This window comes from Schistocerca cancellata, chromosome 4, assembly GCF_023864275.1.
Source record: "Schistocerca cancellata isolate TAMUIC-IGC-003103 chromosome 4, iqSchCanc2.1, whole genome shotgun sequence".
Classification (NCBI taxonomy): Eukaryota; Metazoa; Arthropoda; class Insecta; order Orthoptera; family Acrididae; genus Schistocerca; species Schistocerca cancellata.
In genome coordinates, this window is record NC_064629.1 from 182,705,363 (window position 1) to 182,727,963 (window position 22,601).

At 34.6% G+C, this 22,601-nt stretch overlaps 1 protein-coding gene across 5 annotated transcripts in view; it reads right to left on the minus strand.

Moving 5' to 3' along the window:
• Positions 1-22,601, minus strand: part of LOC126183202 (ankyrin-3-like) — an 892,753-nt gene that overhangs the window by 536,283 nt on the left and 333,869 nt on the right. For all 5 annotated transcript variants that reach the window (XM_049924971.1, XM_049924970.1, XM_049924973.1 and 2 more), the window contains 2 exons: positions 18,781-18,978; positions 14,383-14,529 (listed from right to left, as the gene is read on the minus strand). In XM_049924971.1, coding sequence (XP_049780928.1) covers positions 14,383-14,529; positions 18,781-18,978 — 345 coding nt within the window. The remainder of the gene's footprint in view (positions 1-14,382; positions 14,530-18,780; positions 18,979-22,601) is intronic.

A 22,601-nucleotide genomic window follows, 5' to 3' on the forward strand; every position in this document is an offset into this window, starting at 1 on the left:
AACAAAAATCAGTGTAATCAAATATGTCAATTAAAATTGTATACCATGTCGGAACTCTTCAAAAGTTTCAAAACGGTACCTACTCCACTACAGAAGAGAAGATCCATTCTGCAAAGAGCTGCTTTGCTGTGGCTAAGCTGTTTCTTGTACAGATTGTACAATAGCTAACAATAGGGAAAAATTGTGGAAGCAGTGGAAGACATCTATAAATGTTTGTAAAGTTGAAGAGTTGAATCAGAAACACAGAAAATACTGTAAATAATGACACTCCAGAAGTAATGTCTGAAGATATACTTACAGCCATATGAAGTGTAAAGAAAGTGAAGATTCATGAAGAGGGTGGTGTTGGAAAATAAATCATTAAATCTACAGAAAAAATAATGCATATGAAACTTACAAAATTATCCATAGGATCTCTGTAGAGGACGAGAATGCCCCAAAACTAGTACAATGCTGTAGCAGTTCTGCTTGATGGAAATGCAACATACAAGATACAAGAAACTATAAACCTGTCAATTATTTTACACGTTGACTTTCTTCCATTTTCATCAAACCTGTATCAACACAAACACACCACAACACAGCATTGCCTAGATGCATGACAGATACACATTCGATGTATTATACCAGGGTAGGAAGATGGAGTCCATCCCAATACATAAGGTCATTCTACAAAAACCTATGGCATGACTAGCTAGTTTAAGGTTCAAATTAATTATTATAAACTTTGCTTACATTTATAATCCACACAATATATAAACATTCAAAGTACTTTTGTCAACTACAGCTGGCTACTCTTCTTGTAAATGGAGCACAAAAATCCCAATTGGTCAAATACCTACAAAAAAGGGTTTCACTTCTCTAATCCTGCCATTTGATGCATAGATAAAATTTAAAAACAAAAAAGACTGCCATGAAAGTGTAGCTTTATGGTTATAAGAATACTGTGTCTCTTGATAATGTCTACCACTGAAGTCCTCTGTGAAAAAGTTTAAAAAATTAGAACTGATATGCAACAGCTTTTTTATTTCTGTTCTATTGTTTCCAAGCTTTTTTTCAATGGTCTGCTGCATTCACTTTCTTTCTTTTTTTTGTTTGTTGAGTATATGCTTGATCTGTTGTGAACATGTGTGTTCATTAATGTTTGACCTTACGGCATTTCATCAAGATGGGTATTATTTCAGGCTATGTGGTGATTATGGCCTTATTCACCCTCATGTGTCAGTCTCTGTCACTGCTGAACCAGCACACTGGCCGTGCTGACTTTACAGCAGACTCTTAATGCAAGTTTGCAGAGATCAAGTTATTAAATATTAAAATCAAACAAGAAACTGTCATTTTTCTCCTTAGAACTTAGACTGACTATAAAGTCTCAACTTAGTATTCATAATGACTTTACTCACACATTTTCAATATCTTTCTGTTCAGGTGTTTGAGAGAGAATTTCTTACCTTTCTAACAACTTCAAGATAATATAAACAAAAATCTTGAATATGATTTTGCCAAAGTTTTAAATAAAATACCTCATAATTTTAATAGCTGATCCAGCTGTGCGTATAAGTATCCAGTTCTTAGATTTGAGTATAATTTAAGCCACTAACTACTATTTCTGCTTTAGCAAAGTCTATGTGTTTTTCAGGAGTAACAAACATAGTATACCCTTCTTATGTTTGACACTGGAAAACAATGTTTTAGTTCCACAATGACTCACTGGGGCAACTGGTTGACATTTTCAGGTGGTCGCAACCACCTGAATATTTCAAATAGTTGCTTTGATGAGATACTGTGGGACTTACACAATGTTGTCTGATAGTAACTGCAACAGATCGGCTGAGAAAGCCTAAAAAGTCACAAACATGTCACTGGTTGCCATCTAAGCAAGCTTTCTGAAACACATTCTGTTCCAAATCAGAGTTCTCATTCTTATTAACAATTGTTTTAAATATTCTGTTACACACCTAGTATTGCTTCAAGAGGATTGTGATTTATTTGCATTTATTCAAACCAAGAAAGACATTCATATTTTCTCATTCTGTGTCTCACGGTAAAATATACAACTCTATATTGCTCAATGAATGTGGACTTGACCAATAAGGATATGTTCTCTAACATTAGTATGCACATTTATAACAGATTTTGTGACACAACAAACCACATTATTCTTGTAGTGTAGCCATAAAATATGAACTGTTCCTACATTAGTTGAGCTTCATAGTCAAGAAACCCATAATCGTCATCAGAATGGGTGTAATAAGGTATGTTTTGTGCAAATATCCTGCTGACATATTCTGGAGAAAAATTCTGTAATTCATAAGCTGCACTTTCAATCCATGTGCCTATGACATTGTCTTCATCAACTCCCATGGCAACTGCTGTACTAGAGGATGAGTATTTAAATATGAATGCTAGAGGGATGGGTAACTCATTGATAGCATATTTAGAAGAAATGACATTCTCAATAGTTCCCTTCAGCCACAAAGAGAAAATGACAATGGTGTTTATAAGCACAATTTAATATATGTTTGAAAGTACGAAACTAAAATGTTGTGAGTCAAAGGGTTACCATGGACACTTCCCATATCTGTTTATTTATAATATTCTTTGCTTTTTACCACATAAAAAGTGTCTAGAGAGCTTCAATGAGTAGCTTGTGATGTGTAATACATATATTACACATATAGTGGAGATGCTGAGTCGCAGGTACGCACAATATTTCATCCTTTCAGATATGGGAAGTGTCCACGGTAACCTTTTGACATACAGCAATTTAGTTTCTCTTAAAGAAATTAATATTAAATCAGTTTAATACACTTCCACTTTCCTTCAGTGGCAATTCATTCTTAGTATTTCAAAATTTTGAAAAAGCAGCTTCATATATGCTTTGGGAATGAATTAGGGCAAAATGTAATAAATTTCACGACATGTATATAACAGGTGGAAAACATGGGAAAAAAAACATTTGTCTTCCACACCAACTGTAATTCTTCATTGTTTCATACAAATCTGTTGCAAGATACAAGATGATATTTCCAGAATGCATCAGGAAGAATATGCCAATAACTGAAAAATCATTAAATATTGTCTTGAAGTATTATTGTATGACTATTGTACTAAATGTTCATTTCACTGGTCCATGTGAAAATATATTAGAAATACAGATTATATTGCTGCTAAGCTATCGCTGAAGAAGCATGGAGTTTTTGTTATTCTGAACTGATTTGTGTATAAAATTTTGCTTTTGCAATACTACTAAACTAACCTTTGTAGTATTAATAAATTAGTTTATATGTATGTGCTTCATTACATGCTTACTATGTCTTTTTGTACAATCAATGTCGCATGCCATAAAAAGATTAAAAATTCTGCGCTACTTGACTAACAGAAAGCAATGTAGTCTCGTGAATGTCCTTGTTAATGCAATGATCAATGCACATGCTTAAAAATGTTTTAGCAGCAAATGAAAATAATGCATGAGAAATAAAGGAAAGTGAGAAACTTTGAAATTTATAAAATAGTTTATTGTTGAAACATTAACAGTCCAACAAAATATAACAATATTCAAAAATATTATATATAAAGCATAATTTGCTGTAATTGCAACAGTGAGATTTGTATGAAAGATATCAAAATAGTTTATACCTCACAATGAAACCATCTGCAATTTAAATTTGGTGACAATTTATTTGAAAAAGTGAATAAATAAATAAATTTAAGAAATCCTATTATTTGCTCTACACTGAAAGCATGCATGACCTATCTACACAGAGAATGGAATATTGTCTCCATCAAGATGTCTCTTTCTATCAACATATCACAAATATTGTGTAAGTATTCGTTTTTCCTGCAAGGCTAGAAGACAATCTGCCAGGCTTCCCCACCCTTCATCAGTCAATCATACCAACAAGAGGTTTATATTTAAATTTTATATACAAAAAATTTCAAGACTTAGTATAAGACTTTTGCTGATGCTGTCAATTACAAAGAACTAATTTATTTCCTTGTCTCCTTTTCAAGTAGATTTAAAACAATTTTAAGAGAGAAACAAAACAGAGAAAGTGCATGCAATGAGGTAAGCAAACACAGCTTCCCTTATTGACTATTTAGCTGTACTCTGTGACATACTGCTCAAAGTTTTGAAAATACCATTTCATACAAATGGTTAGTTACAATATTAACTAAAATTTATTGATTTTGGATTTTGATATAGGGTTTATGTCTACATGTACTTTCTGTAAGATTGCTCTTCACCATTTAAATTTCTAATAATATAGAATCATCATTATTCATCCACATTTCAGCAACTGGCATAACTCACAATCTTAATGTTTCATTTTAAATGCATATGGTATCATATCAACAGTCCAAGGCAGAAAACCAAGCATAAGATGATGAAAAGAAATTTAATACTACCAGTAGTAATTTTCTGCTGTGGTTGAATCACAGGTGCTAAATCATGGATCATACATAACATAATGATATCTTAATCTTAAAAAGAAGTCTTTACAAAAATGTGAGGTAGTATAATGTGTTGATGTTGTATTTACATTTTTCTATATTGCATGTTTCAATCTTTTAGTACATTTTAGTTTTTTCATTTATAAATTTCATTCAAATGCAAAAATGCCATATACCTTTCAACAGAGACAGAGAATAATGTAGAGAAAAGATGTAAACACTCAAATCTTATTATTTTGATGACACGAATAAATAAAAATGATCACAGAAAAAAGCTCAGAACCTTACATGTTGAATGTTGAATCCAACATACGATACTGAAAGCCTTTGTAACTTTCCTCACGAAAGAAAAAAAAAATTAACATATCACTAAGTACATGTAAAAAATTCCTGATTCACATTTCAGATCATACCTGCCAACTATGTCAGAAAACCACATCTATGTATTGTTGCTAGACATACTGAAATAGCATTTACACAGCATACAACTACAAAAAATCTCTAATAATTTCAGTATGGCTTTGCCCTATTTATGATGCATATGGAGATAAGTACAGCCAAATCATTTCACAAATAAATGTCACATCCAAGAACTGTTCACTTTTATAATCTGCTACATGTGAAAGAAATGCATGCATGCAAGAAACTACTTGAAAAGCACAGCATTGTGTCATTACGAACATTTATAATGCAATGTAATTGTATTCTTTCTACAGTGTTTAGACCAATTAAGTTTTTGAAGCCACATGTAAGTGGTTGAGTGGAATCATAAACATTAATAAGCTAACATAGATATTTGAAAGTATTCACATGCACTTTCCTCTGTCTACATTCCACAATTTACAACAGAGATTATGATACAGAATAAAAATGAATTTCAAATAAAAAGTGTGTCATTTAATAAACAGGGCAGAGTACAATAAATACAACACAGTTTCAACTTAAATGATTGTAATCCACATAAATACTAGATGTGTACGAATGCAAGAAGTAACGTCAGTAAATGTATAGGAGATCATTAAATGGTGCACTAACTGTGTTATTGCCCATAAAATAATTGAAAACATCTAAGATTTTCCAAATATTTTCATAAGTAAGCAGATATGTGAACAATAAGAGCACAAACATACAGATATATGACATCAACAGCACTTAATACTAAGTATTACTTTGTAAGTCTCTCTTTTAACTTCTGAGTGATATTTATGTTATATAAGCATTAATTATTGCATGGATAATCACGATAGTGGAAACAAAATCAGGTTTCATTCGAAAGATGTTTCCAGGATATATTACTAGAGAGGAAATGAAGTCAGAATATCATACCGTAAAATGGGTGAACTGAAAAAATGGAGTGAACTGAAACAAAACTTCCAAAAAGTTCCACACTATTGTGCTGGAAGAAAAATGGGAATATAATTCAAAGCTTTGTTTGTCTCGTTAGGTAGTGAACCAATGTAAGAGGGAAATTATGAATTTCAAAGGGGGCAACACTATCAGTTGATGTTTCGTTCACTTTATGACCAATATTGGATGTTAGGTTGAATTTGTTTTCTTCAAACTGTATCTATAAGTAAAATTCTAAATTATGTTCTTTTAATTTAAATACATGGTAAGCTAATACACAAGCAACCCAAAGTTCAGTTTTAAAGCACGCTTTAATATGACGTGTATTGTGGCTAATTGAAAATGTAGGGTGACATTTTCATAATTTGTGGGATGGATAGAAAAAGTACTAATCATCAGTGTTTCTGAAGAAGAAGACCAAGAATGTCATGGAAATGAACAACCTGAGACTGTTGTCAACCCAGGAGATTACACTGTGATTAAAGTACATGGAAAAAGTAAGAGATGAGGAGTAATTTTTTCGTAAATGAGACATTCTTCGAACACTCTTCATTACATCTGGAGGTATGACTTGTAGATTAAAAGACATCATCTTTAAATGTGATGTCAGTGATTTAATGTATTAATTCTGCATTCAGTATTAACAAACAAATCAAGTTCATGAGTTTTAATGTTACAATAAATTAATATAACGATCATTTTTAATGAACAGAATAAAAAACCACAATCCATGCAATATTGTCAGTTTTTGTATTGAATAAAACTTATTTTCAGCCAGAGAACTTTTGTTTCTTATTCTCCTAGATCCAAAAAACATTTTGACATGTCCCTATTCCCCACAATGGCCAATAAATAGGATAAATAAGAAGTGAACCAATGTAAGAAGGAAATTATGAATTTCAAAGTTGGCAACACTGTGAGTTGATGATTGTTCACTCATAACAAACATTGGGTATGACGCTCAATTTTTTTTACTTCAAACTGTATCTGTAAGCACAAATCTATTTTTTTAAGTACATGGTAAGCAAATATGCAATTCTGTTTCATTACCTAAAAGTTCAGTTTTAAAGAAGACTTTAATCTGACTTGTGTTGTGGCTAATTGAAAATGTTACTTTTCAGCCCCCCCTCCAGCAGACGTGAATAGAAACATTAAGTTTTTATATTATAAAAGCATGAGCTAGGTCCATAATCTAATTATAAGTTTAAAGCTAGGCACAAGAACTACAATCAAATTTAATCTTGGTTTTTCAAATTTTGTTTTAAAATTATCAATTTTTTCTTTTAAAATTGAACACTGTTTCTATTCACCACCATTTACGGTACCAGTACTACATTTTCCAAAATTCTAAGATGAAGAAGCAAAAAATATAGGCATATACTTACGACTGTTAAAGAGCCATGTCAAGAACAAGAAAAGATCTTAGGATATTCTTTTTTTCTTACTAATTTATATCAGACCTGTCTCAGTATATATGAAGAAATAAATTGTCATTGTCTTAAAATGGCTACTACTGAATCATACTTGGCTTACACATGGTTATTATGTTATAAGGATTCTGTGGTGTGCATCTCTAGAATTAATTAATACAGAAATAAGCAATTAATTTTAATGACACTTTAAACTGAATGCAGAGTTCATGAAAATTTTAGTAACAAGAGAACAGTTGACAAAACAAATATGAAAAACAAATAATGTTTATTTTTTGAAACAGGCAGTTTTATTTTCTGAAGAACTGAAGATTAGGGTTTAATGTCTGGTCAGTTCTGAGGTCATTAAGCAAGGAGCACAAGTTCATATAAGACTAGATTGAGACAGGAAACTGTTTGTAACATTTTCAAAGGAACCATTGGCATACCAACGAGTCAGGCAAATGTGGATTAGAACCTTGCTATATTTACATGTGGGCCCACTGCTGTGACTAGTGCTCCACCTCACTTGGTCAATCAGGACAAAAAGTTAACAAATGCAAAGTGGAATGGTTAATAGAAGGGGAACAATTATTTTGGCAATGGATCATCACAAAGAAACCTTAGTCGAAAGGCAGACATAAATGAAACAATATTTTAGTGATTAGATATCTTGTGTTCTTCATTCATTTTTATTAATCCTCTGTCATCTCAATGTATACTTAATTAAGTAGTTAGTTCATTATTGCAATCATGCTTATTGTCACTATTCATCTTTTGAAATTTACATTCTTCTGTCTGTGTTACCCTAAGGACAACAAATCTCTGACAAATATTGGAAAAAGCATTTCTAATTGTTGACAGAATTGGCTATGAAACATTAAGCAAACAGAGTAGCTATATAATGCAAATGTCAGAACAATCAAATGAGAAAACTGATGATTTCTTTTACTTTTTCATTGACAGTTTTTTAATTGTGCCCTGTTAAACTATGTGAACATCTTTGTGTCATTATGAACAGTGTTATTAAAACAAGCTTTATGGGAAGTATGTTTCACTACCAGTAGTTTAATAGTTGGTATGTAGTCAATGTCCATGACCTTTGGTATTAGCTTAACCATTCATTTTTAACCCAGAGAAGGCCTGCTAAAGTAGTAAGCCATGGTGGTCAACATTGATGCACCAGTATAATTGCTGTGTTCATAGTGATTAGGTCCCAGAGAATGGATATGACAAATAATTCACATATTGTTGGGTCTTGGGTATTCTCTTGCAAGAAACTTATTCTTCTACAGAAGTGATAGTTTCTCTTCTGATATCAAAGAGTCATGCAACAGGTTATATTCCCTGATCCCCTTAAAAGGCTATGACGAATGAGCATAGCAAAAAAGAGGCAATGAAGTTACAGAGTTTCTCAAATATATGCATATCCTAACTGTTTTATTCATATTTACAGAATACTGTTGACATTTTCTATCATGCACTCTATGAAAGGATTTGAAATATTTTCTTTTAGTAGAAAAAGGAAGACATAATTTTGTATTTACAGGAGTTACTGTCATAATAAATATGACTTAGACCTACATATGTGACAATGCTTCAGCCCTGGTCCCCCTACCCCACACACACACTGTATGATAAATAAATAGTAAGATATTACTGATAAAAATCTAAGCACTGCAAATTACAAAATGATTTGAAAATACTTATCATAAATACATTCCATATTTCCATAGGGTGCAATGATGGTGTGAAGCATATTTTACACATGAGTTTGTTCCTTTATATCTGCTTCATCTGGGCAATAGAAGATTTTGTGATCTGAGATTTTGTTTTTAAATTATTGCATAAGGTTGTCTCATGTATAGCAGGCAGTATTCTACCAATAGTAAACATTGTCTAATTTTAAGTAATACAATGATAAGTAGCAATTAAAAGTTAGATTGTGTTGTGTATAATTTAATCAACAGTCAAGTGAAATTCTGACTTCTTGTTTGGTGTTCGCCAATGTTGACTGAAATACAATAGTCGAAATTCTTCAGGTAATAGGGGTGAAATACAGGAACCAAAAGTTTCCTACAACTTGTACAGAAAGCAGACAGCAGTTATAAGCGTTGAAGAACATGAAAGGGAAGCAGTAGCTAAATGGGACAGAGAAATGTTTGTAGCTTAACCCTGATGTAAGTCACTCTGTACACTGAATAAGCAGTAAAGGAAATCTAGGAGAAATCTGGAATTGTGTGAGCTGTGTTTACATGGAATGGAATAGGTCTTCTGGTTATGTATGGCTACTTGGAGACTATTTGCAGCCAATCATGGACTTCATGTTCACAAACATTGATAGAAGCAATTAAAAGTTTGATCATAGTGTGGATAAGTTAATCAACAGTCAAGTGAATTCTGAGTTCTTTTTTGTCATAAAAATAACTGTATAGGCACTGTAAGAGATGAGAGAATTGTTGAACAGGAGGCAGAGATTTGTGCTTATCAGTTTGAGTTAGATTCTGTAAAATCTGAACGTGATAGGTTAAAGGGGGAAAAAGATAATGAGGTTTGGATAGAGGCAACAATTAATGGGTGAAAGGAGAACAGCTCTGTAACTTCATCTACATCTGTGCTTACAGTATCTAATATGTCTGATTTGTTACCTGAAGTACAAGGGGAAGATCCTCCAGCTATAGGTCACAGTAGAGTGCAGCAGACCTCTCGCAAAAAAATTAAGCATAGGTCACTACTGAAAGAGCATAGGAAGAAAATAGTCTTGCTGCTAGGCAGTAGTCATGGGAGGGATATAGCAAGACGGTACAGGAAAAATTAAGGGCAGGGTACCAGGTCACAAGTATTGTGAAGCCAAGTACCAGCCTTAGTTAGGTGACAGAGGACATAGGGGATTTGTGTAAATAATTTGACAAAAGGGATCAGGTTATCATAGGATGTGGAGCACAGATCCACCTGGCTGGACAGAAATTACAGCATTAGGGGTGATGAATGAAATAGGAACAACAGCTACACACACAATGAAAATATTTTGAACCCTTTCAGTGATTGCAAAACAGACACCTGACAGGCCCTGGGAAAACAGTGCTGTCAGCCCTGTCAACACAGATTTTGTAACGCTCAGCACAAAGATGTTTGCACTTGTGAATGAATCATTAAAAATAGTTCACTTTTTGTTGTAATTGTATGCTGCTTCCACTGGGATATTTTGAACTTTTTATGAGGAAATTGGTTTCCTTACTATGCTATATGTCGCACAGCAGCAAGCAGTTACTACTCTGTAGTGATTTCAACATAAAATTTCTAAAGGTTTCTTACAGGAGAAATGAACTGGAAACCTTATACATATCCTAGAGTTTAATCTCACAAGTGGAAGACACGATGTTGAGGTCACAGATTTACTTCAAACTTTGTTGACCTTTAGTAGGCCAATAAAACAACATAACTTGCAAGTAGAAAGGTGCACTTCTGGCCATTCCGAAAAAATCATAAGAGAAGTTTTATGCGTCTGTTAAGTAACTGATGTATTTCTGTGAAGGCACTGACTGTAGGAAGTCATTGTGGCCAAGTGGTTGGTGTTTGCGCTAAGCAAGAGGATCATGAATGAGGCTATGATTTGAATCTCACTAATACTTACTTTTTTTTGCTTTCATCAGTGATCCCAATATTTAATTTATATGACATTTGAGAGGCAATATGGTGAAAAAAAGACCCATGTGCATTTTAATGAAGTTGTCATAAATTTCATATGTTATTTGACTATCTACTATTTGTAACTAAATTTTCAATGAGGAGGGACAGGTCTGAAAGCCTAAGTCAACCTCGATAAATAATGACGTGAATGATGTTATTCACAAGAAGTAATATAGTAAGTCACAATGTGCCAAACCACAAGAGTAATGTACAATTACTCATCAGACGTGCTCTTGACATCACACGCTACAGCATGATATTTGTCGGACAGACAGGGGAAAAATAAATTGAAACTTCGTGCAAATACTTCTTAAATAGAAGTGGTTTTATTTATTATATTACCTCTAAAATGTTATATAAATTAAATAATATGACCAGTGATGCAAAAACCACATTAATAATTTAGTTTGAGGGGGAGTGGAATTGTCACCTCACACAAATTCGTCTCACAAAGTTCAAACACTAATCACTTGACCACCACCATTTCTAACATTTCTGACATCTATGCAGAGATGCATAGGCACCTTTTTTTGATGAAGCTCAATGCACAAAAATAACTGTACACCAAGTAACAAATTCGCTCTCTAATAATGATGCACGGTTAGTTAGGATATATAAGATAGTGCCTTACCATACCAATACTCCTCACAGAGTAATTAACGACTGCAGAACAAATGGGTTGCAAACAGATAACAAGAGATGACCTAGGATTAAACTAATAGTGAACCAAATGCTGATATAAATTTTCATCCATTCCATGATAAATTTATACCATTAATTGAAAATAACTTTCCAATACAGTGATCAGAAGGGACCTTAAACCATGGATCACAATAGGGATTAAAATATCTTTCAACAGGAAACTCAATCTGCAGGCAAATAGAGATTCTGCAGTAGTTGCGTACAGCAAAAAATACTCAAAATTACTAAGAAAAGTTATTAAAAAACTAGGGACATGCATGTTATGTCAGATATCAATAATTCTGACAACAAACTTAGGACTATATGGAATGTAGTGAACCCAGAGACAGAACCGCTAGCCAAAGAACAGGATAACATCATGAAAGGGCACATGGTAAGTCAGCAGGTAGTAAGTAGATTCAATAATGATTTCTTAAATAGACTAGAAAATATATGGACAAAGAGTTCAGAGAAAAATTACAGAAGTATGTTGAAAAAGTAACTCTCATAGAATTTAATCATGTGATTATATCACTAGCTTCTCCATTTGAAATTTAAAAAATATATATATTCTCTCAAAAATAAAAGCTCATCTGGATCTGATGGTGTTTCAAAGAGAGTACTACGGATTTGTTCAAATGTAATAAGCCCTGTCTTATCTGAAATATGCAATGCCTCAATAAGGGATTTCTGAAGAGAGATCGATACGTGTCATTGTTAAACCCCAAAATATAAGAAAGGTGATGGAGAGATGTCTGTAACTACTAACCTATTTCAGTCCTGACATTATTTTCCAAATTTTTTGAGAAGCTGATTTGATCTAGAATAGTAACAATAATATCCTCAGTAAATAACAATATCTATTTCAGAAGGGTTGCTCAAGAGAGATTACCATTTACACGTTCACTCACCAAATTTTACAAGCATAAAATAACATAACAGCACCGGTTGTATTTCCTGTGACCATCAAAGGCATTCGACTGTGTGTATCACAATATTTTCCTAGATAAACTGAGGCTTTGTGGAACTCACGGTATAGCCAACCAAGAAAAATGTTATATTTAATCAGCAGAATGCAGGAAGTTGTACTTACTAATTGAACCAATGTAATCAGGGAAGATTCTTCTGACTTGAGAGAAATCACATATGGGTTTCCCCAAGACTCAACATTAGGCCTGACTATTGTTCCTCACATATAATATGCAAGAAGCAAAGGTATTCTTTTTGTAGTTGACACTAGTATTGTAATCAACAATCCAAGCCCATATACCACCAGAAAAATGGTAAAAAATGTTCTTAAAAGTGTCATTGACTGATATTCTGTGAAAGATCTCACTCTCAATTTTAAAAAGACACATGTCACTTCTGTGCATCCAGAGGTATTAGGCCACTGATAGATGTAACACAGGGTGAGGAAATAATAAATAGGTGGAAAGTTTAAAATCTTTAGGTGTCAATATTGATCAGAATTTAAATTGGAAAAATCTCATTTTGGAACTCCTACAACAGCTTAGTTCACCTACATTTGTAATTAGAATCATTGCAAATTTTGGGGAGAGACAAATCACTAAACTAATATATTTTGCATGTTTTCATTCAATAATGTCATGAAAGAATAATGTTCTGGGGTAATTCATGTTTAAGACAGAAAGTCTTCATTGCTCAGAAACATGCTGTAAGAATGATATGTGGTGTTCAATGATGATCATCGTGTAGACACCTGTTTAAGAACTTGGACACTTTGACAACTGCTTTACATATATTTATTGGTACAGTAAATGTGTAGTAAATAATCCACTGCAGTTCAAAAGGAACAATGGTGTTCATAATTACAGTATGAGAAGAAAAACTGACCTTCATTACTCTGCATTAAGATTACCTTTAGCACAAAACAGTGTGCACAATGCTGCAACTAAAATTTTTGAACACTTGCCCAGTGATACAAAATTCTGATCGACAGTAAAGTAAAATTTGAAAACAAACTGAAAAAGTTGCTCCTCTTTCTATTCCATAGAAGAATTTCCATTATTGTAGTGTGTAAAATGTGGTGGGTAGTACCTGCTAACTAACATGATTAGTATGTAGATACATTTAAAAATTAATTTGAGGTGTGAATATAAAATGACTGGTTCCACATGATTCTGATTTATTGTGCAAATCATCAATTGGACATGAAAACTAACAAACAAACAGCTTCCCAGTAAATACTGGAAGTTACACAAAATAAAGACAACATTACAATACATAGCACATATTTCAGCAAGTGGTGGTAGGTGCCTCAAACATACACACTGTCAAGAGTAGTCACTGTTACAAATTAACACTAACTACAAAAATCATTGTAGTTACTGACTAAAGCACAGATATTTACCATTACAGTGCATGTTTGAAACAAATACTTCACTATGTTGGGAACACTCGGGGATATTTTTTGGCAGAAATGTTCGAATCCTGGCTTCAGTCTCCCAGTGTTTGTTGGAAGAGTATTTTTTACAGTTACCACTTTGTATTACATATACTGACTATTTCTTCCAGATGCATTCATCAAGGGATTGTTGGTGTGAAAGACAAACATTTTGTTTTCCAAATATGGAAGGTTGAAGAAGTCAACTGTATAACTAAAGCTCATGCATCACTGCTGCAGTATAACATTTCACCACTTTCTGTGAGTATGTTGACACACCATAAAAGAGAACAATGGAAGCTATATAAAGTACTCCTGCCTCTTATACCAAAATCGTTCCATGAGATAAAGTGTGTCTATACGATCCATGATGCGGCGGCCCACCAGGTACTTTACCTCTTCCTGCCCTTCCTTTCCAGCTATGTGCAGAGCTGTATACATGTCCTTTGTAGTAGAGTCAACTGCTGCTCCATGCTGCAGTAATAACATCACAATATCCACATTTCCAAGACGAGATGCAATATGGAGAGGTGTCTGTTGCTCCTGCACAACAAATATTTTCATTCAAAGCAATAAATAAATTAAATGGCACAACAAAAACTTAATTCTTCAGACTAAATCATTCACATACTTCTATAATGATCTTCTCTATGAAAAAAGGTGCACAAATATCCAAGCATATCTTGATATGATTTCAAAGAAGTGCAAAGATTGGTAACTTGGTTTATATATTCAGAAATGTACAATTCATCACTTCATAATATTCAGAAATTTAGTATACTATGACTACAATATCAGTGAGTTACAACTGGGATCAGTCAATTCAGACAAATATATGGGTTTAACAATGTGAAGGAACATAAAATGTAATGAACACATAAACTCAATTGTAGGAGAAGCAGGTGGAAATCTCTGGTTCATTGGTAGGGCACTGGGAAAGTAAAGTCAGTCTCCAAAGGAAATTTCTTACAAAACACACTTGTCAGCTGCCCTAGAATACTGTACAAGTGTGTGCACACATAACAAATATGACTAATAGGGGATGTTGTACCTTTATACCTACAAACAAGAAGGTCACCATGAATAGCCACAGGCTGGTCTGATTCATGGAAATGCATTATAGAAATCCTGAAGAAATTGAGCTGACAAGTACTTCAGAACAGATGTCAGTTATCCCACATGAGCCTGCTTACAGAGGTTTCAAGAATCAGTATTAAGTGACAAATCTAGGATCATACCACAGCCCCCTGTATATTGTACCCATAGGGACCGTGAAAACAAGATTAGACTAATTACAGTACACACAGAGAGATTTTTAAACAGTCGTTCCCATGCTCCATATGCAAATGGGTCAGGTAGAGAACATAATACATGGTACAAGGGGTAGTAACCTCAGCCATTCACCATCTCACAGCTATTTGCAAAGTATGGATGTGGATGTAAAGCCATAACTATCTAGCTAACTGTATGAGATTTATCCCTGCCTTCTTCTCCTACCCATCCTATCTGTTCTCCCCCCCCCCCTCCCCCCCTCTCTCTCACCCCACTCTCTTCAAAACAAACACACACACACACACACACACACACACACACACACACACACACACACACACACACACACAGAGAGAGAGAGAGAGAGAGAGAGAGAGAGAGAGAGAGAGAGAGAGAGAAATGGAGTTGTCAAAAATATGGAAACACCAGAAACTCAACACACTACCGATCCTAATTTTGTGTAGGAGGTTTGATGGCATTCAAAACAGCTTCCAGTCATCAAAAAAAACTGGTATTGTATGTGCGTTAAAGGAACCTTACACCATTTTTCCTGCAAACAGTACAAGGTTCAGGTACTGATGATGGAGGTGAATGTTAATCACACATACTTTTGCCAGAAGTAGACCTAAAAGGCACAATAATATTTAGATATGGTGGCTGAGGTGGCCAGGGAAGATGAAAAAATTCATCCTCATGTTCACAAAATCAGTCCCGGACAATGCGAGCTGTGTGAACCAGGCCGTCATCTTGGAACACAGCATCACAATTGGGGAACAAACATTGTACCATGGGATGGACATCATCAGCCAAAATAGTCACATAATCGTTGGCAGTAACATGACATAGCAGAGTACACCAAAATTTGGCCTCCCAAATCACTGCCGAACCCCCCCCCCCCCCCCCTCTCCCCCCCTCCTCTCACCAGGAATCGCTCTTGGAATGTACACTCGGCCAGAAGTGGCACACAGTGCATTACAAGACTCGTCTGACAAAATAAATTTTCTATTGCTTCAGTCCAGCACCACATTTTCCTGTTATGGTCATTCGCATCACTCATGAGTGGTTCTGCAATTCCAGCTATCCCTGCAATTCCCTGCTTACGGAGCTCCCACCATGTTGTTCTGGCTAAGCCAATTCTCTGCAATACTCTTTTTTCCAAGAGTGACTGTCCAGCAAGATATGCAGAACTTCTGTGCAAGGTAGGGAGAGGTATTGGTGGAAGCAAAGCTGTGAGGAGAAGTTGTGAATTGTCCCTGGATAGCTCAGCTGGTAGAGCATTTACCTGCAAGAAGCAAAGGTTTTGTGTTCAAGTTCCAACCTGACAAACAGTTTTAATCTACCAAGAAGTTTCAAATCAGCAAAAACTCCACTGCAAAATAAAAATCAATTCTTTAAAAAAGAAAAAAATGTTGTTCTACAGTCCAATTAAAATTATTTGATAGTTGACACTTCAAATATTGGAGCTGGTTTCCTGCAATCAGAGCACTCAGTGTCACACCTGAACCATTCGCCACTGCTAAACTACCAAACTGCCTCAAAAATTGGCCATTTCACTTCCAATTCCTTGTTCCAGCATTCTTTCTGGATGTTTTTGTAGCCAGAATCATGGATCTGGCACTTTTATTTCATATTTCATCACACATGATAACTACACCAAAAAACACCCACACACACGTAATAAAGCTAATGAAATACACATGTTTCATACTCAGCACTAACCAAAGATCCCTGGATATTTCCATACAATATGCAATTCACCAGTTATCATAACCACAGAGATTGACTTACATTAGATAAGCTTTGTATGGCATTGCATGAAGCTGAATTTTTTAAGGCTGCAATTCTTCAATGCGACTGCTTCACCAAAGTTATAAGTGTAACAACAGCACACACAGCATATTAGCTTGATGTGTAGAAGATTGTATGTTTGAAACTCATCAACTGCAGTGGATTTTTTTAAACAAAAGAGTTTGATTATTATTTTTATTCAGTTAATGGTTTAAATGTAATTTTCTTAATTTGTTATTGTTTGCAGCATCGTTTTCCACAATAGAATTAACTTTTTATTTTTTTACTTTTCTTCCAATCCTTTTTTAAAATTTGGAATCTGCCTGTGTTGCCCCATAATCAACAACTATGTGCCAATGAGGACTGCCAATTGGCTGGTAATATGGCAGTTCATGTAGGCAATGCGAGGAAAGTTTCAGGTAACCAATGATAGTAAAAAAAAAAAACAGTTTTTTTTTGTGGGATGAAATTGAATTTTTTCAGTCTTGAGTTTGCTTATAAAGGTTAGATTTAATGGCCTTGAACAAAGCAATCATGATTTTAGTTCTGCCACAGACTGTTGACTGACATTTTCTTGGATATATTTCATATCACAAGTTTGTGGTTAGCTTAGGACACGAGTCTAAATTCATTTTTTAATGCATTGTATGTCACAGTTCATTCATCAGTCACATTGAATCACCAGTTGACAGGGCATCTCATATTTCTGACGTGCCTCACAGCAGCCACTCCCGACATTGCTTCATGTTACACAATAACAGCATTTGTGAAGTGTTCCACCATGTTGGTGTGTCACCTGTAACCAAGTGATAGCCAGGAGCCGATGTGGTAACAATGTAACAGCAAGTGACAAATGTCAACTGTCAAGTAATTTTAATCAGACTGTAGTTGACCTGTGAATGACTACCAAGATATGCTCCAATTTTATTTACAAAAATGTGGAGGTGGAGCTACTGTCTCCACTTCAAGTACGTAACTGAAATTTTTTAAAAAAAATGTGATACTCATAGCCACACAGTCACACAATGCAAAAATGATGATAATATGGACATTCTTATTCCCTGTGCTAATTTAGCTCAAGTTAAAGTTAAAGGGACACACTATATTGAGTACAGTATTACAACAAAGGGAGCTGAATGAAACAGGTGAGATTGTATGAGGAAGATTGAGGAAATTCAAATAAAAAGTAAACTATGAATCATAAATAGAAGTAAGTGTTACATGAGCAACAAGGAGAAAAAGAAGAAGAAGAAGAAGAAGAAGAAGAAGAAGAAGAAGTAGAAAGCGGAGGAGGAGGAGAGAGAAAGAAAGAGCCTAATTCAAGTAATATTCTGTATGCTAAAAAGAGGTGTCTTAAAAAATGTGAGTATTGCTAAAACATGTAGAATTTTCACTTGGCTGAATATTAGTTTAAGTTGAGAGGACATTGAATAAGTTTCAACAACACATTTTGAACTCGGCTGATGATCAACTACCTCAAACAGTGTAAAACTGCAAACACTAAAACCTTTTGAGTTCATCAGAATATATCTTCAGATACATAGCAATCACAAATAAATTTGTTAATCATTCTGATTTTCCCTGTGAGCTTTACAGATTTTCTCAATGCAAAAGAATCCATAGAAATGTAACTAATATACTGAGGACAGTAACTATTTGTCTTCTGAATGTTTTATAAAATCTAAACCTACTAAGTTAGTAAAATGTACTTGTACTAAAGGAATTTATACTCACTCTTGCCCGGGCATCGACTTGTGCTCCATTCCTTAAAAGAATACGGATGATATCTGTCTGATTGGCTCTTGCTGCCAGATGCAAGGGTGTCTCCCCACGAACTGTTGGAACATCAGGATTTGCATCATGTTGCAAGAGGTAGATCACAATATTCATGCAACCCATGAAGCTTGCTACATGAAGTGGTGTTAGTCCTGACTGTAAACATAAAAAAAAACACCATGATAATTTTTTGAAGGGAGTTTTTAACAATCAGTAACTAACTAACCAAGAAATTAACACATAATTTTAAATGAAAGTAATGAACATATACATAATAGTTTTGAGCTAATAAGTGCTTGTTCATAATTGTATACTTATGATTGCACACCTAACTGCCATTATGTTTACTTTTTATCATAACATATATCTCAAATTTCTTTTTATCTTGTTTGCTGAAAGAGCTTCAAGTACTTTCATCATCAAAACATCATGTATAACGATGTTAACAGTGGATTGTTGGAGATGGGATGCTATTTTAGATTAGAAATAGACAAGAAGGAAATTGCCACTGCTGGCATATGATATGATACTGAAATTTCCCTAGGATGATTTAAAATACATGAAAAACTGTATAGCAAAAGCTGAAAAGATGTTAAAACCAAGAACAGAAGGCCTCAGTTTTTTTGTTGCTTTGCTTTTTGAATTATGTGTATCAACATTCAATTGGAATGCTAATTGGTACTGAGATCGATATGGGCTTACACATAATATCTTTTTGACAACAGTTTTTTTTTCTATAATGCCTTAAGCAAAATACAGAAGTACAACAGCCCTCCATCTGCCACCACTCCTCCAACTGAAACTAAGACCTATGCCACTGAGGAACATTCAAACAAAAAAAATATTGTGACTTATCTGAGATTTGTGACTGAGGCATTTGTAACATCCTCATACCAAAGTTAAAATATCATGGAATGGTAGTCACAGTAGATTCAAGATTTTTGTCCTGTCTGTATGCTATAAAACAGTATGAGTCAATTCAATGTCCATCAGATAGCAACGGACACGCTGACATGATGTAAACCAGGATTCTATTTTGAATAGATCAGTACTTCTAATACACACAAATTATCTTCCAACAGCATTGTTAAAAGATGTCAATTTTGCTATTTATGCAGATGATAGAATGGTACTTCTAGAAATAAAAAAAAAACAGTAGCAGTCCTCTTACATAAAAGGCAGTTAATGATCTATTTGAAAGCATCAGCTCATGGTGCTAGAACAATGAATTATTATTATTAATTACTATTATTATTATTATTATGTTATTATTCTTAAAAGATGTAGTACACATAATTCAAACACCAGAAGCTATGCAATGAACTATGAATTACACTGATTAGATAGTGTTTAGTTTTTGAGGCAGTAGATAGATCATAACATAAATTCCCTAACCTGCACCTTATAATTAACTGTGTGCATTAGTTCAGGTAGATTTATAGTACCCATTAGCACAGCTATAAGTGTTTTAAAAATAAAGAACTCAGTTTATTCCACAAAATTCCATTCACTGATCAACTACAGAATCAGTTTTGGGGAATCCAGCTTAAAGGAGCATGTTTTATAAGAATTATATCTAGTGTTACTTTCAGAACTTTCTTCACAGATGTCTTTATTAAATTAAAATTAAACTTGGTGTTTTGGCAACTGTTTAAGAATACATATATTCATTAATACCTTTCTTATTATCAATATTACTCCCCTCTTAAAACCATAATGCAACATGTTGTTATAATACTAAGGCTGACAACAACCTCTACAAAGATTTCAAGGGCTTAACATTTGTACAGATAGGAATGAGACATAAAAGGGCATGTCTATTGAGTCTCCTGTCAGAGAATATTGCAAATTTTGTGGGAAATATAATGATGTTTAAGAGAGAACTGAAGTGCACTCTGTCAGGCAATATGTTCTAATCCACTGATGAATATCATTGTAGGAACTCTTAAAATTAGCATATTGCACATAGCGTCCATAATTAAAGTTTCAAAACACCGTAGAAAGAGAACCACTTCTCAGAATGGATTTGAACAGTATGTTACTGACAGAGGGAGAACTGTCATGGGGGGGGGGGGGGGGGATGTGTCAATATATGACACTGTAAGTGTATTAATGTAAATGGGTCAGCTACAAATGACAGATGAATCACAATATGATGGCTATGGTTTGAATTGCACATTCACCATCTGTACTGTTCAGTGTGCATGACTGCACAGATTTGGCAATCAACAGTTAGTCAGGTAAGCCCATCCACTACAGAAAGATCATACCACATTGGATGAGAAAAATCAGTTTGTAAGTGTACTGAGGCTGAAAGCAGCATAAAAAGCAAGATGGCATTGGTTTCCAAATGTTGTGAGAGTGTTGCAAAACATGCTCATTATGCTGTCAACAGTTTCCTGGCACACGTTGAACTTGAGAAACAGCATGTTTCACAACAGATCAGAGGGTCTCAGGGGTAATGTTCAGAATGTGTTGCACAATGAGTGCCTACAGTTCAACTATGTTCAAATGTGGAGCACTGGACACAACATATTTCAGATAACTCCACAGCCAGAAGTCACACATATCAAGATCAGGTTACCTGGATGGCCAGGCTGTAAGCAAATGATGTCTGATAATTCTAGCATTTCTGAAATGTCTCTGCAACAGCCTCTTCACTGGCTGTGCAATGTGTAGAGGAGTGTCATTTTTGCATAAAAATGATCCTACCCACACATCCACACTGTTGAAGGGTTGGAATGAGGCTAGTGCACAAAAGACTCTCATAGAGTTTATCAGTGATGGTAACAGAACCGAAGGGCTCATCTTCTCAAAAAAAATACAACCCTATGATAAATGATGCAACTGACCAGCACCACATAGTCACCTTTAAATAATTAAGTCAAACCAGTTGATGTGTATGTGAATTTTCCATTGCCCACATTTTGCAATTCTGGATATTGACATATCCTTGGAGATGTTCATAATGTTCACAGAATGTTACATTGTCATTCATTGTCCACTTCAATATGAGCAAGAAATTCCAGAGTGAACATTTGTCTTGCTGGAAGGTCATCAGGAAGCAACTCCTGAACATGGATGATTTTATATGAATAGTAAGGAAGGATGTTTCATAGGATTTCATGCACTATGCTCACACGCATGTCCAACATTCAGGTCATTCCCTGTCCTGCAATGTTGCGACCACATCTTTGAGAGATGTCAGATCATCTGCTTTGCTCCCTCTGCCACACTACACTTCAAAGGAACCTGTCGTTTGAATTTTTTAATCATTTTCTCCAGACCCTCAGCAGACACTTTCATACACTTGACTGTCATGAAATTCTGCGGGGCTGCTGGAGGACAGTCACCATTCCTGTAAAAGAGCTTTATCAGCAGCATGTGATCCTTCACAGAGACAGTCATGCTGGGCATCTTGGATGCAAATTGAGGAACAGCTATGCGCTGTGCACCTGTTGGTATGCATATTTTGACATTTTGACACTTACAGACTATCTACTGATCAAATTTTCATTAATATTTTTCCCATCACTCCAGTAATCTGCTGTTGAAGTCTGACATCATTCTGAACAGGTATTCTCTTTCTACAGTGTTTTGAAACTGGAACTTTAATTATGGACACCCTGCATATAATATAATTGATACTGGCACAGTAGTGACAGTTAAGTCATTGTATTGTATTGCATTTAAAGAAGATGGATATCCTTGGCTTTCTCCCACATCCTTAGAACCCTCTGTAGTATTCGCAGAATATGAAATATGATTCACCCACTGGA